Raw genomic sequence first — 15,649 nt, 5'->3', positions numbered from 1 at the left:
ATTTTTGATTTATGTGTATTTTTTGTGAGAGAAAACACTATAGCGAACCATGAACTATGATTCAAATCATGATATAAATTCCCTTACAAAACGTCTCCGAAATCTCAACCGTCTATTACTAAAATCATGAATAAATTAATTAAAATTACTTTAATTTATTTTATTTTGAACCAAACAAAATTCAAATCTAAATTTAAGACTTTGCTCTGTTTTTTTCGTAAATTAAAATTTTTAATTTAAATTGAGATATTATATTTTTAAAAAGGCAAAAAAATTTAAGTGACATTTTTTTAAACTTTTGATTGTATAGAACTGAAAATTCTAGGTCTCGTTCATTTCACCGATACGAGTTTTTAATTCTAAATTTTTACAGTAAAAAACTCTCAAAAAATGTCACATCTAATTTTTTCTTCTACAATAAAAAATTCGCCAAAAAGGACTTAAAAACAAATTTTCGTTCGTGGGAGAGAGAGGGAAAAACCGAAAGCCTCTAAAATTTGGTTCCCGGGGGTTTCCACTTTCCAAATTTTCTTTCTGTAAATACTTCGCTCTATTCCTTTCTTTTTTCAATCCAAAAAAATTTTCCGAATCTCTCGCGATTGATTCGAACCAGAAAAATCCGAGATTCTTCGATCTTGAAATCTCCACGCGAAATTGCCGATCATCGTTTTGCCGGCCATGGTTCGGACTGTGAGGCGCGAAGCGAGTAGTGCTAGTTGCAGCAGAAGAGTCGAAGAACCGAAGGATTTTAATGGCGAGAAGGATCGCCGAGTCCTCCGCTCTCGCTACCTTGCCGTCAAGTCCAAAATCAGCGGTATTTTCTTCTTTTCAAATCTTTGGTTTTAACCTTCGATTTGTTGATGTGGTTGATTGTGCGCTTTGGTGTGTTTTCTCGATGAAATTTAGGCGTTTTGGAGTGTGTATGTTGTTTTCCTTGCTGTTTGGTTGCTCGGAAAAGAAAAGGAAAGAAACGAGAAAATAGGTTTCTTTTTTTGTATGGATTATTTATTTTGCAGTAGAAAAAGGAGGGAATTTTAGTGTTCGGTTTTCTGTTCTTTATTTGCTTCTGAAAGATAAAAGTGAATAATGTTTTGATTTGTTAGACGGACTTATGATTTCTAATCAAATTCATTATACTCTGTTTTCACAGAGTTTTGGTGGATAAATAGATTTTCTTCTTTTTTTTTTTATGCTTAATAATTGTTGAAATTGAATAATGTGCAGAAAAGAGAGAGGAGTTATCAAGTGTAGATTCGGATAACTTCAGTTCAATTATCAATGAAGTGGAGACCTTGCATCAGCTGGGTAAATTTCCCCATCTCTTTGATATTTCATTGCTATAGTTCCTTTTTCTTTTTTCGTTTCCTTAATATTTGTTCATTAAGAGAGTTGGCTTACTCGTTGTTGCTTTTCACTAACTTTTGTTTTCAATTTTCAGTGCAGAAGCCAAGAGAACAAGTTGCTGATGCCGAGGCTTTACTGGACATTACAAACACATTAATAAACTCTGTCAAGGCACATAGTGCCTCTGGTATAACGCCTTCGAATTTCGTCAGTTGTCTTCTTAGAGAATTTGGGCAACAAAGCAGAAGCATTGAAGGCCCAAGGAGCGCTAAATTTTGGGAGGATGTTGGACTTGCAGTGTCACATGTTTTCAGGAGTGCTCCTGGATGCTGCACCATGTAATAGCAATAGAATTAATCTCCTCGTGTGTGAACATTTCTTAATTAATCATATGCCAAGGTTGATATAGTTGCTTTTCTTTCAGGCTTGGGCCTATGGACACAGAAGCCAAGGTTCGGAATCCTGTTGTTCACCGAAGACATGTGAGGCCTATAGAAAGTTCTCGGCCTGAAGAGGTAAGAGGGCTTGATTCAGGTCTGTTATTGCTTTCTTAGAACTACAGACTAGTAGTTTAATGGGTTCTGGTTATCTAGACTCCCACCCTAGGTAACCATTATGAGACCATTCACCTTAGTTTTCTTTTCAATGCGTTTACATGTTTATTTAGCAGTTGAAATCATTATCATAAGTAGTTAGTTTCTATGTCCCAGCATAATGGACTATAGATTATGTAACCATTTGCATAGTTAGTTCAGTTTGTGCTAAATTTGATACAATGTCTTATTTTCCTAATGATTTCTATAGCTGGTAATTAAACTTCATGGTTACCATTTGCAGTTAGACAATTCTGCTGTGGAAGAGAGGACAGACACTGATAAAAATATGGCGACCATGTTCAACATTTTGAGGAAGAACAAAACCGTTAAACTTGAAAATCTAGTGTTGAACAGGAGCTCTTTTGCAGAGACGGTGGAAAATTTATTTGCGCTGTCATTTCTAGCTAAAGATGGGCGAGCTGAAATTAAAGTGGATGAGAAAGGCTGTCATCAAGTCTGTAAGTTATTTTTTTATATGCTCATTTTCCTCTTTTTCAGCTTAACGTCTTGGGTCTTCTACTTCCATGCCTTGTGTTAATCACGTACTGCATTGTTTGGTTTGTCAGCGCCAAGAAATGCACCTTCTGTCAATTCAGTTGCCTCCGGGGAGGTTGCTTATAGCCATTTCGTCTTCAGATTTGATTTCAAGGATTGGAAGGTATTGGAAGAGTGTTTGATATGTTTTAAGCTTCCACGATAACTTCTTTTTGTTGATTGTTGTTCGTTGTCTCTGCAATTTCATCTCGCCCGATTAGTATTCCAAGTGGGACATATTGCCTTAAGGACTTGCGTGTCAAGTGTGTCCCCCTTTGCCCATTACTTTAAGAATGGTTTTAATTCCGTCTTCAAAATTCTTTTCTTTCACTTGCTGTTTTAAATCCTCCAAGGCCATCGAGTGGTGTTTACATATTGTCTTAATATTATTGATGAATGAATGTTATCTGAATTTTTCTGAATTTCACAGTTGATGTCAAATTATGTTGCGGTTGGTGAGGAATTGATGCCACATAGGTGTCAAGCAAATATGCCTAGCAGAAGTCAAGCAGACGAACCTTCCGGCGAACGTCAACCAACTGGTCCGACAACACCAATTAGGAAATTGAGCAGGAACCGCGGCCTGGTTATACAGGAGCAAACAGTTGGGGAGCAATTCCCTGACAGTGAACCGGCAATTGTGGAAGACTCACCTCTGTGTGACGATGACGTACAAAGCTCCAGTACTCTCCGGAAAAGGAAGCGCAAGTTGAGGTGAAGCTGACGATGATATAGGGTATTTCCAGCAGAACCAGTCTTGCTATACATTTTAGGACTTGCATTACAATTATGTAACTTTTTCCTGTATAGTAGTAGAATTCATCTAAAAAACTCCTTTGTTCTCTTTTTGGATCATAGGTTCACAAAGCTTTGTGTTTCCCTTTTGTGCTATTTTATTATCAACTGTTTGATGTAATGAGCTGCGGTGTTCAATTGTCCTTGTTCTTTTTAGATTTTGGTGCTTTTAGCCTTTGCCCTTGAAGTTTTAGCAAATTGACAAACCCTTGACTTCAACGTTGATAAATTACTTTAAAAAAAAAAAAATGCATAGTGCTTCAAATCATGATGGATGTTAAAATTTTTTAAAGGAAAATTTCCCATGACATGCTGCACCATTTGAAGTTCAGTCAACTTTAAATAAGAACATTTGATGTGTGGAAATTTAGTTCTCTAACTTTAAACGAGATCAGTTGATGTGTATGATGGTATTACTATTAAAATTTAAGCACCGTTCATTTTGTTAGTTCAAATTCAACTTTTTGCTATAATGTTTTCTTAATAAAAATATAAATTCAACGTTTTTTTATTATAGTATTTTTCTTTACATGAATTCACTTCTTAACTTAAATTTTCAATTTGAACGAACGAAATGAATGGAGTCTTAATCTGTTGATAATATCCTTAATTTAGGAGCATTTAGCAACACTTAATCTGAGTACTTTGTCAAAATACCCTTATTTTAGCCTCTGCCCCTGAAGTTTAGCAAATTGACAAACCCTTGACTTCAACGTTGATAAATAACTTTTAAAAAAAAAATAATAATGCATAGTGCTTCAAATCACCATTTGAAGTTAAATTTTTTTTTAAAGGAAATTCTCCCATGACATGTTGTCACCATTTGAAGTTCACTCAACTTTAAATAAGAAGATTTGATGTGTATGGAAATTTAGTTCTCTAACTTTAAACGAGATCAGTTGATGGGTATGATGGCATTACTATTATTTAAGCACCGTTCGTTTCGCTAGTTTAAATTTAACTTTTTGTTATAATATTTTCTCTAATGAAAATTTAAACTCAATTTTTTTATTATAGTGTTTTCTCTCATATGAATTCACTTTTTAACTCAAATTCTCAATTTGAACGAGCCAAATGAATGGAGCCATAATTTGTTGATAATATCCTTAGTTTAGGAGCATTTAGCAACACTTAATCTGAGTAATTTGTCAAAATACCCTTCATTTTATTCTAGTTCATAGAAAGAGGGGTTATAGTTGTCTCCGTCTCTGATTTTGGTGGTAACTTCTGGCTATGCAAGAAAAGGGGTCGATAAAAAATTTGTTTAAACTTGAACAAATATTGTTATTTTTGTAACTAAATTAAACAGACATATTGTTAAAGATGATCTTATGAGATGCAGAAGCCTAAATAAACAATGATGTCTTTTACGCACAGGATTTCACAAAATGTAAATTCCAATCAGAAAGAGAATAAGTTTCCTTTCATCAACTAGGAATGAGTTAACTTCCAAACAAAAACGGTACGAAAATTTTTTTTTTTGGCTTAGTAGTTTTCTAGTGAAATCCCTCATCAGCCATTGAAGTCAAGGTCTGTCGCTCTAGTTGTCTTTTGGAATGTCGAGGTTCTCGAATATTGGGCTGTCAACTCCCACTCCCATTGCATTCAGACCATTGTCGACGTACACAACTGCTCCGGTAATTGCTGATGCTAGCGGCGATGCAAGGAAGGCAGCAGCATTTCCGACCTCCTCTGTACATTTATTTTTCAAGTTCATCTAAACTAGATTGAAGTATCAAGTATCAAAGTAAATAGCTGTATCTGGTCATACCAGTGGAAAGAAAACTTGCAACACAAGACAATCAAACAGTAACTAACTAGCTAGTTCTTTTCATGCAAATCACCTGCAGATAATTCCTTTTGTAAAGGTGCATTGGCTGACGAATAATCGATCATCATATCGATAAAACCAATTGCTTTTGCAGCACGACTTCTTAACGGGCCTGAAGTTTTAGAGGATAATGTCAATAAGATATGCTTAGGACTAAAGACTGATTTTTCAATGGGGGATTAACTGTAGTACCTGCAGATATTGTGTTGACTCTGATTTTGTGTTTTCTTCCAGCTTCAAAAGCCAGAACCTGAAGCAAAGGTAGGAAAAAATAAAGTAAATGAGATTTGTCATAACGGGCATTCGAAGAAATTTGGTAATGTTTTTATCAGAAACTCAAACATGGTTTCTCTTAGACATGGTCAATCTGGAACCATTTTTTTTTCCTTCTAATACATAAACAAAAAAAAAAAAAATTATAGAATAATTGCTCACGCGTGTGTCACTCTCCAGAGCCGATTTGGCTGAACTCATTCCTCCACCATAACTGTGTGTAGAGCAGAGAAATCATTTTCGTTTTGTTTTTAAATCATTATAAAAGAACTGGAAAAGCATGGTTTGAAATGTCCAAGGATAACACACCCTGGAATGATCTTTTCGGAAGCAATGTATGTGAGTGAAATTGAAGCACCACCTGTAGTTTCAACATTTCAGATTAGATTGTAAGCTTTCTAGCAGCAGTTATTAGTTCATGATTAAGGATTTTTTAATGGAGATACAAGGGGACAAGAAAAAGCATGACTATTAACAAGGAAATCGTGGCACAAATGGAGAAAGAAATATAAGTTAGATGTGTGCCTGGATTCATTATTGGAGCAAAATGCTTGAGCAAAGAAATAAATGAGTAACTTGATGCTGAGAGGGCGGCAAGATATCCGTTCCTCGATGTCTCTAGAAGAGGTTTGCTAACCTGTACATGATACTTTAAGACTTAAGTACCATGAGGATCATGAACAATGATGATAATAGAACGATAGGAAAATACTATACCTCCGGTCCATTGGCAAGTGAATGGACAAGGATGTCAATACTGCCGAAATCCTTTTTCACAGATTCAGCAACTTCCTGCACAGATTTTTAAAGATTTAAAGTTTAAAAGAATCAACGGTGTTATGAATTAGCTAGCAAAAGGAGATTTTACACGGCCAGAAATACAAACAATTTTTTGTAGATTAAAACACGTAATTATTGAACTCCACGCATGCCTCATATTATAAAGGAGTAACCCAACATGGAGTTCAAAACTAAAGTTCAAAATAATCTGTTCAAAGGAGATGATACCCGAACTGTCCAATTTGAGGATCCTGCATAGCGTTTGTTTATTTTTATCTGCGTGGAGCAGAATACAGACATCAATGAAAATACAGTTTAAATTACTGTAAATTTTCTAGAAACTCTCTTCTATTATTTTCGGAATAGTAAAAAATAAGAATAAATATGCTAAGAAAGAAACCTTATCTTCCTAAAAGAAACTATCCTAATTAAAGATAAACTCTAAAGATAAACTCTAACCTAAGAAACCTTATCTCTAATGATAAACCCTTTATCCTCTATTTTATTTAAATTCAAATACAAAGACTTTATCTAACCGACACTCCCCCTCCAGTTGGTGCAAAGATATCTATCATGCCCAACTTGCTAACTAGAAATTCAAACTTCTACCTTAGGAGTCCCTTTATTAGAATATCTACAACTTGCTATGTGGTTGGAACAAATGGCGTGCATATGACCCCTTCTTCAAGCTTCTCCTTTATAAAGTGTCTATCCACCTCAATGCGCTTTGTTTTGTCATGTTGAATAGGATTGTGCGCGATGCTGATCGTAGCCTTGTTGTCACAGTATAGTTTCATAGGACTATCGTGTGGTCTTCTAAGCTCCTTGAGGGCTCTCAGTAGCCATAGTACCTCACATATCCCTAGTGCCATTAATCTATACTCGGCCTCGGCACTACTTCTAGCTACTACACTACTTTTTGCTCCTCCACGTGACAAAATTTCCCCATAAAAATGTGCAATATCCAGAAGTTGATCTTCTATCCACTATTGATCTTGCCCAGTCAGCATCTGTATAGACTTCAATTCCCCTGTGCTCACTTTTCCTGAAAAACAATCCTTTTCCTGGAGTTCCCTTTAAATACCTCAAGATCCGGTAAACCGCTTCAAGGTGTTCCTCGTACAGGCATGAATTGGCTAACCACACTTACTGCGAATACGATATCAAGTCTTGTATGAGATAGGTAAATTAACTTGTCAACTAGTCTCTGGTATCGGTTTGTATCAACTTGGACCTCTTTCTCTCCTTCACCAAGTTTTACGTTGAACTCTATAGGGGTGTCAGCCAGTCTACATCCACTCATCCCTGTTTCTTCTAAAAGATCAAGGGTATATTTGGGCTGTGAGACGACAATCCCTTTCTTGGATCGTGCAAATTCCATACCAAGAAAGTATTGTAATGGTCCCAGATCCTTAATCTCAAATTCAGTAGCCAAGCACTGCTTTAATTTACTCATTTCTTAGAAATCATCTCCTGCAAGGATAATATCATCCACGTAGACAATTAAGACAGCGATCTTTCCTTCAGAGGATATCTTCATGAATAGAGTATGGTCTGCTTGTCCTTGAGTAAAGCCTTGGCCTTTTACAAACTTTGCAAATCGTTCAAACCAAGCTCTAGGAGACTGCTTGAGCCCATACAGAGACTTTTTTAATCGACAGATCCTCAAACCAAACCTCTCAAAAAAACTTGGTGGAGCATCCTGATAAGAACTAGACGCTGCTAGACTATGGTAGAAGAAAGAAAGAAACAATAAATGATTGGTTACTGGGTGGTTAGTGGCTGACGTGGACAGGGACTTGTAACTGAATTTAGTTAGTTGTTAAGAGTTAGCTTGTAGCTTGTAGGAGAAGCTGTTAGTCAATCTAGGAGAGTCTATAAATAAGCAGGGGTTCCTAGAGGTTAGGCACTTTTGGATTGTGTAGAATTGTGAGGAGAGACGGTGATTCTCTCGAAAAATCACCTTAGTGTGTAATTTGTCCTTCATTAATCTAGAGGTTTCCATCAAATTGGTATCAGAGCTATTCCGATTGGGAATGGTTGCTTCAAAAGTTGGAAAAATGGACGGAAGAGTGGAAGTTTTGGAGAAAGACATCGGAGAACTCAAAGGAGTTGTCGGACAGCTTTCGGCAGACATAGGAGCTGTGAAGGAGTACATGAAGGAGCTTACCGATTGGATGAGGTCGGGGAACGGCGTGAATCCACCGGCAGAGCAGGCTAGGGCTTTTGCTTCAAACGACGTTGAAGGCAGTGGCGCGACGGCGGCAGCGTTTCACCCCGATCATGGTTCAGCACCGAGCGGCGGAGAATCAAGATTTCGCCGAATGGAAATTCCCCTTTTTAGCGGCGATGATCCGCTTGGCTGGTTGTTTCGGCTTGAGCGATATTTCTAGGTCCAAGGCGTCGAGGAGGCGGAACGAGTGGCGGCGGCGATTATCGGTCTTGAAGGGAAGGCGCTGAACTGGTTCCAGTGGTTGGAATCCAGATCTGGTCACATTTCATGGCTGAGATTCAAGGAATCCGTGATACAGCGGTTCAAGTCTTCGCAAACTGGCAACCATTACGAAGCCTTGATTGCTTTGCGACAAGACTCATCGGTGGCTGAATTTCGTGAGAAATTCGAGCTGCTCTCGTCCCCTTTGAGAGAAGCCGACGAGGAGTTTCTAATGGGAGCCTTCTCGAATGGACTGGCCGAGGAAATCAAGGCAGAAGTTCGTATGGTGAAGCCTGTCTCTCTCGTCCAGCTGTTGGATTTGGCCCAAAAAATTGAGGAGAAGAATTGGGCCCTTGAAAGAGCCCAAGTGTCCACGCCCATACCGAATGTTGGAGGGGCTGAAATCTCCAGAATTGGGGACTCTTTGGGACTAAGGAAATCAGCGGTGGGGGGTTATTCCAATTACTCAGTCGGTGGCACTAGTGGGATTCCAGTCGGTGGCATTAGTGGAATTCCACTAAAGACTGCAGAGGGTATTGGAGTTGTTTCGGGAGTGACACGCACTAGTTCTAACTCTTCTCACTCCAACGTCTCAGTCAACAAGAATCAGCTTCCCAATTCCCCTCACTTTACATGGAACAATGAAAATTTCAGGAGGAGGATTTCGGATGCTGAAATGCAGTGGCGAAGGGAACGAGGTTTATGCTTCCGGTGTGAGGAGAAATGGCAGTTCGGCCACGTCTGTAAGAACCCCCAACTACAGGTTCTTATCGCAGCGGTAGACGAAAATGATGGGGCTGGAACTGATGTTGAAGTTGAGGAAGCACCGGGGGGACAAACGGCGGAGCACAGAGAGGTCACTTGAACCTTGAGGACAAGGTTCTTGTGAATGGGGGGGTAATGATAAGAACTAGACGCTGCTAGACTATGGTAGAAGAAAGAAAGAAACAATAAAGGATTGGTTACTGGGTGGTTAGTGGTTGACGTGGACAGGGACTTGTAACTGAGTTTAGTTAGTTGTTAAGAGTTAGCTTGTAGCTTGTAGGAGAAGCTGTTAGTCAATCTAGGAGAGTCTATAAATAAGCAGGGGTTCCTAGAGGTTAGGCACTTTTGGATTGTGTAGAATTGTGAGGAGAGACGGTGATTCTCTCGAAAAATCACCTTAGTGTGTAATTTGTTCTTCATTAATCTAGAGGTTTCCATCACATCCATATACACCTCTTCTGCTAATTCTCCATTGAGGAAGGCATTTTTTACGTCTAGCTGGTGTAGAGGCCAATCAAGATTCACGGCAATGGACAGGAGAACCCTTACTGTGTTCAATTTTGCTACTGGAGAGAAGGTTTCGGAGTAGTCAATACTGTATGTTTGTGTAAATCCCTTTGCTACCAAGCGTGTTTTATATCTTTCCAATGAGCCATCTGAGTTGTACTTCACGGTAAACACCCATTTGCAGCCAACGGTTGTTTTCCCGCGTGGCAAGTCTAGTTCGTCCCATGTTTCATTTTTCTCAAGAGCCATCATCTCTTCATAAACTGCTTCCTTCCACTCGGGAACAACTAGAGCCTCCTGTATATTTTTTGGAATAGCTACACTGGAGAGTTGTTAGATAAATGCATGGAAGGAGGGTGACACTTTTTCATACAACACAAAATTGGACAATGGATGTTTGGTGCAAGATCTAATACCTTTTCTGAGAGCAATAGGAATTGAAGAGTTTGGTTCAGAATTACTTGGGACTTTATCTAACATGGGATCTAATCCACGGTTGGACTCTTGGCAGTGTTGCAAGTTAGATTTCTCTGTTCCTTGTTGATGATTCCTTCTTGAGAAGACTAGCCCTTTGTACCGTTTCGCACACATCTCTAATTTTCCACGATTATGATCATGTGATGGCATTAAGGAAGCTGTCCATGATTTTCAGTATCCAATACATTTGTTTCATTTGAATTTTCATTCAAAACTGTACCTACATCATTTATTTCCTCATCTATTTCGGGTGTAAGTTCAAACACGGCTGGAACCGTTTCAGTTTTTTTTAAAGCATCAATACTGACATTTGAATCTTCACTATTGTTCTCCCCCTGAAGATGAGAACTCATGTAGTAACTTTGGTTTTCAAAAAAGGTACATCCATGGAAACAAACAATTTTTTTTAGAGTGGATCAAAGCACTTGTACCCTTTTTGATTTGATGGATAGCCAACAAAAATGCATTTTCTTGCTTCAGGATCTAGTTTCCCTCGTTTATTATCATAGATATGAACAAATGCAGTACATCCAAATATTTTTAGAGGGATATCACCAAAAAGCCTTGAAGTAGGAAAGCACTCTTTGAAAACATTTAAAGGGGTTTTAAATTTCAAAATTCTAGTTGGCATCCTATTGATCAAGTAAGTGGCTGTAAGGATAGCTTCCCCCCATAAATATTTTGGAACATTAAGAAAATCTTAAGGCCCGGGCAACTTCTAGGATGTGTTTATTCTTCCTTTCAACCACCCCATTTTGTTGAGGTGTATTATTACAAGAGCTTTGATGCACAATTCCTTTTTCATGAATTTTTTTTCCAGAATGGAGTTAAAATACTCTTGTCCATTATCACTCCGAAAGATTTGAATTTCGTTTTTAAATTGTGTTTGAATCACGGTGTAAAAATTTTTAAACACTTGTTCTGCATCAGATTTTTCTTTTAGTAAAAATACCCAAGAAACCCTTGTGTGATCATCAATGAAGGTGATAAACCATCTTTTACTTGAGAGGGTTGCAACTCTAGAAGGACCCCAAACATCACTATGTATTATAGTAAATGGTTTTGAGCTTTTGTAGGGTTGTGGTGGAAAGGGGACACGGTGATGTTTTGCTAACTCACAAATTTCACATTGAAAAGAAGACGGATTTTTATTGATAAATAACTTGGGAAACAAATGTTTCAAATATTTAAAATTTGGATGACCTAATCTATAATGCCATAGCATGATTTCATTTGTACTAATAACAAAAATAGAAGTGAAACAAGTCTTCCGAGCTTGCCTTCCAATTGCAGATCCACCTTCAAGTATGTAGAGTCCTTCAACTTGTTTAGCATTGCCAATCATCTTCCCCGAGGTTAAATCCTGGAACTCACGAGAAAAAAGGAAGTTAACTTGACAATTTTGATCATGAGTTAATTTACTGACAGATGAGAGATTGCAAGACAAATTTGAGACATGGAGGACATCATTAAGAGTAAGGTGAGGAGAAATAACAATGGTTCCTTTCCCGGCTATTGTTGAGAGGGAACCATCAGCTATTTTGATTTTTTGATTTCCTACACATGGTCTATAAGATGAAAATAATTGTGATAATCTGGTCATGTGATCGGTTGCATGGGAATTGATTATCCAAGAACAATTTGGATTGACACTGATACGAGCGGCTGTGAGGTAATTACCTTTTTGTGCCACAGAACAAGAAGGGTTGTAAGGGTGGCTAAAACATTTTGTACAGGTGGTCAATTTGTTCATTTGTAAATGGAAGAGTTTCTGAGGAGACTTGTTGCTGCCCTGTTTCATTATTGTTGCTGGCCTGGAATGCCCGAGTGTCACCATTCTGCTTCTTTTTCCAGTTTGCTGGCTTGCCGTGAATTTTCCAGCAGTTCTCACGGGTGTGCCAGGGTTTTTTGCAGTGATCACACCATGGCTTCTGTCTTCCATTCTTCCTTTCGCCCTCTGGATCATACCCTTTTGTAGCCAGTGCAGAACTTTCAGCATCAAGGCTTGGTCGAGTGTCTCCTGCTGGTTTCATCATGACATGTCTACGAGCTTCTTCTCTGCGGACTTCGGAGAAAACCTCTCTGATTGAGGGGAGAGGTGTTCGACTCAAAATTCGACCGCGGACTTCATCTAATTCTTTGTTTAAACTTGCAAGAAATACAAACGCACGGTTTCTTTCAAATTTTTTCTTGTATCGAACACTATCACTTGGACTCTCCCATTCTTCTTCTTCGAGTAGATCAAGTTCCTGCCATAGTGTCATCATCTCGTTATAATACACAGTCACTTCTCAGTCTCCTTGCTGGGATCTCCACATCTTGGCATTTAATTCAAACATCTGGGAATAATTTTCCTGATCAGAGTATGTATCCTGCATTGCTTCCCAAACATCTCAGGCAGTAGGGAGAAACATGAAGGGTTTCCCAATCATCGGTTCCATAGAATTAATCAACCAGGCAATTACCATTGAGTTCTCTGATTTTCATCTCCTCTGCTTTGCATCATTAGTAGGCTGTTTTATTTCTCCGGTCAGGTAACCAAGCTTTCCTTTACCATCGATCACAAGTTTGACAGATTGTGACCATTCTAGATAATTTTTTCCATTCAGTTTATGAATGGTTATTTGAAGGGAATGATCGGGCAAATACATAGGAGACTGATGAACAACCTCATCAGCAACCTCTAAGGAACTCGTGCCTTTGGTGGCACCAACCATGGCTGTTTTTGTCATGGCTCTGATACCATGTAAATTTTCTAGAAAGAAAATCTCTTCTATTATTTTCAAAATAGTAAAAAATAAGAATAAATAGGCTAAGGAAGAAACCTTATCTTCCTAAAAGAAACTATCCTAATTAAAGATAAACTCTAACCTAAGAAACCTTATCTCTAATGATAAACCCTTTATCCTCTAGTTTATTTAAATTCAAATGCAAAGACTTTATCTAACCGACAATTACATATTACACAAAGCACATTGAAGAATAAGTGAGAATATAATCAGAATTGTTTGGCGTAGTTAAAAAAGGAAGGAGCCATACATCTTCAGGAACATCCTCGGGATTGTCAAAAACTGCATCTAGTGGATATACTTTGGTAATCTCCATCAATGAACCATCTGGTAATCTGGGAAGACCAAGATTTAGATAAGCAATTGTTGGAAAATGGAGACAGCTTTGACGAACATCAAATGATTATATGAAATGCGGAGAGAAAATAAATCTTTCCCTTACACACATGATTCGTAAAATTTTCCTCGCCGTAAGCTGGATTCAAAAATGTTTAGTGCCTAAAAAGGAGATCTTTGTTAAAAAACAATGTAATAAATTTTAGTTACTAATATCTTTACAGCCATGAGAGAAATGCGATGAATCAATTTACTCACCGGCACCCATGTACCAACAAGAATTTCCGCACCGGCAGCAGCAAGAGATTTCGCTATTGCCCAACCATACCCGTTGTCATCAGCCACACCAGCAATAAATGCTCTCTTACCTGATAAGGGCTGTCCCAAATTTATAACATGCTAAACTATGGTATAATTAGTTTCTTGATTTTCTTTTAAGTGATTGTTGAATCCTTTCCTTGGAATAAGTAGAATAAAGTGCATTGATAAGATCTGATGTATTTCCGCAGATCAATACGAACCCTGTCAAATCATTCGTTCTTCTGATGCACAAATTATGGCATTTCCTACTATTTATTTAATATAAACAAGTCATATAAGAAGGTGTGTGACCTCTCAAATCAATAGGCAATCCTGGCAAGGTATTGCTCTCAACTGCTACAGACATTGCTCTAGAGACAACCTTTTCCGAACTTTTAGCATTACTAGTTGTTAAGCTCTGGAAGAATGACGGCCTTGCTGAGATGTGAGAAGAGCTTGCCAGCCTCTTCCACGCTGTTGCTTTACACTTGGTGCTGAAATTCACTGTGCTCTGCATAAAAGTTCTCCGTGAACAATTTATCTGGGGCTTGACCATTGCGGTATGCATGACATGAGTTGCGGTTGAGCTCATCTAAACCACCAGAAAGTAAAAGCAAGATTCAGAAACATTTAGAAGGCATTTCCATTATGGCAGACATGATAAACCGTGTGTTTAAATCTAAGCTTTCCACAATGTTATAATCTAGTTTTAAAAATACGTTGTTTTTGAATTCAAGACAGACAAAAAAGGACAGTAGATTCTTGTACTAGATAAGTAGTACATTCACAATGTTATCTTACACCAAATTTTCAGTGAAACAAATGTAAAGTATTTGATGCTAGTTGCGTAAATTAGACGACTAAAAGGGAGAAAAATAAGAAATAATTCAAATACGAAATTTAAAAACAAAAAGGTAAATGACACCCGAAAATGGCACTTGAGAAAAAAAATAGCTATTAGCAACCAACATTGGTTTTATATACTTTACATAACCAATCAGCGACAAAGCCACATATGCCCCACTCATACTTTAGAATTTTAATTTTTATGCCTAATATTTTTTTTGTACAATTTCAAATGTACCTTAAGAAAAACTATAAAATGTTCCTACACTCCATAATTGATTGAAATATATAATTATGAGACCAGTAAAAAATTATCTCCAATTAATTTTCATAATGCCCAACTAAAAAAATTTTGGCTTCATCATTCTGAGCAATAATTGATGATCAAACTTTATACTCAGTTTAGTTGGCAAGAACAATTAAACATTGCAAGCTATATCATATATTTCTGTATCTATATATTTCTGTATGATCAAAAGTAAACAAAACAGAAAATCTGAAAAAATTTAAAAAATTAAACGGTATTGAATCGACCCAGATCAAAACTATCAAAATCAGTAACAATATAAGAACTCAAATTCCGTTACATGCATAATCTTTGAAGAAAGATCGGAGAGAGAGACTGACCTCTGTCTGGAATAAGCCGAGTTAGAGAGAGAAAAATGGAAGCTTGATATGCAGGAAGAGAGAGAAAAAAAAAAGGGGTTTTTATTTATGCAATGTAGTACTGAACGTAATGTAATGTGGGTGTAAAACTGTAATGGTTTCGATGAAATCAAGGTTTGGTTTGTTTGATGGTTGGTGACTGTTTTTATTGTCGTTGAGCTTCGTAATTGCTGAATAACAGAGATGAGTTTTAGGCGAGCCTTGCAAAATGACGGTTCTACCCTTGTTCAATTGTTTCAACATGGGCCTAAAATTGGGCTCTGCACACAAGAGGCCCGGCCCTTTGAAATAAGGTGGGCCTGTGGTATCCTGATCCTAGGGTTTTATATGATTCGTTGCCGCCATCCGACAACCTCCGAGCCCCGCGAACTGATCC

At 37.7% G+C, this 15,649-nt stretch overlaps 2 protein-coding genes across 4 annotated transcripts; one reads left to right on the top strand and one right to left on the bottom strand.

Annotated features, from left to right (window-relative positions):
• The first annotated feature begins 486 nt into the window (after nt 1-486).
• Nucleotides 487-3,396, top strand: LOC21400996 (non-structural maintenance of chromosomes element 4 homolog A). Its single transcript, XM_010104243.2, has 7 exons — nt 487-814; nt 1,225-1,305; nt 1,439-1,682; nt 1,769-1,859; nt 2,182-2,398; nt 2,507-2,598; nt 2,905-3,396. The coding sequence occupies exons 1-7, from the start codon at nt 679-681 to the stop codon at nt 3,190-3,192; spliced, it is 1,149 nt and encodes a 382-aa protein (XP_010102545.1). The 5' UTR covers nt 487-678; the 3' UTR covers nt 3,193-3,396.
• A 1,231-nt stretch (nt 3,397-4,627) lies between these two features.
• Nucleotides 4,628-15,421, bottom strand: LOC21400995 (enoyl-[acyl-carrier-protein] reductase [NADH], chloroplastic). 3 transcript variants are annotated; one of them, XM_024169572.1, is made up of 13 exons: nt 15,235-15,421; nt 14,074-14,353; nt 13,720-13,829; nt 13,568-13,623; nt 13,376-13,460; nt 6,382-6,429; nt 6,091-6,165; nt 5,899-6,010; nt 5,683-5,734; nt 5,536-5,587; nt 5,293-5,350; nt 5,114-5,212; nt 4,628-4,961 (listed from the first exon to the last, which is right to left on the bottom strand). In XM_024169572.1, exons 2-13 carry the CDS (start codon nt 14,351-14,353, stop codon nt 4,810-4,812), a joined length of 1,179 nt encoding a protein of 392 aa, XP_024025340.1. In that variant the 5' UTR covers nt 15,235-15,421; the 3' UTR covers nt 4,628-4,809. The 3 variants fall into 3 exon arrangements, with proteins under 3 accessions (XP_024025340.1, XP_024025341.1, XP_024025342.1); XM_024169574.1 differs by having other exon boundaries at nt 4,922-4,986; XM_024169573.1 differs by lacking the exon at nt 6,382-6,429.
• Between the last annotated feature and the right edge of the window lie 228 nt (nt 15,422-15,649).

This window comes from Morus notabilis, unplaced genomic scaffold, assembly GCF_000414095.1.
Source record: "Morus notabilis unplaced genomic scaffold, ASM41409v2 Scaffold989, whole genome shotgun sequence".
NCBI classification, from domain to species: Eukaryota; Viridiplantae; Streptophyta; class Magnoliopsida; order Rosales; family Moraceae; genus Morus; species Morus notabilis.
The sequence above is the reverse complement of the archived record's forward strand: the minus strand, read 5'-3'. Positions and strand labels throughout refer to the sequence as shown.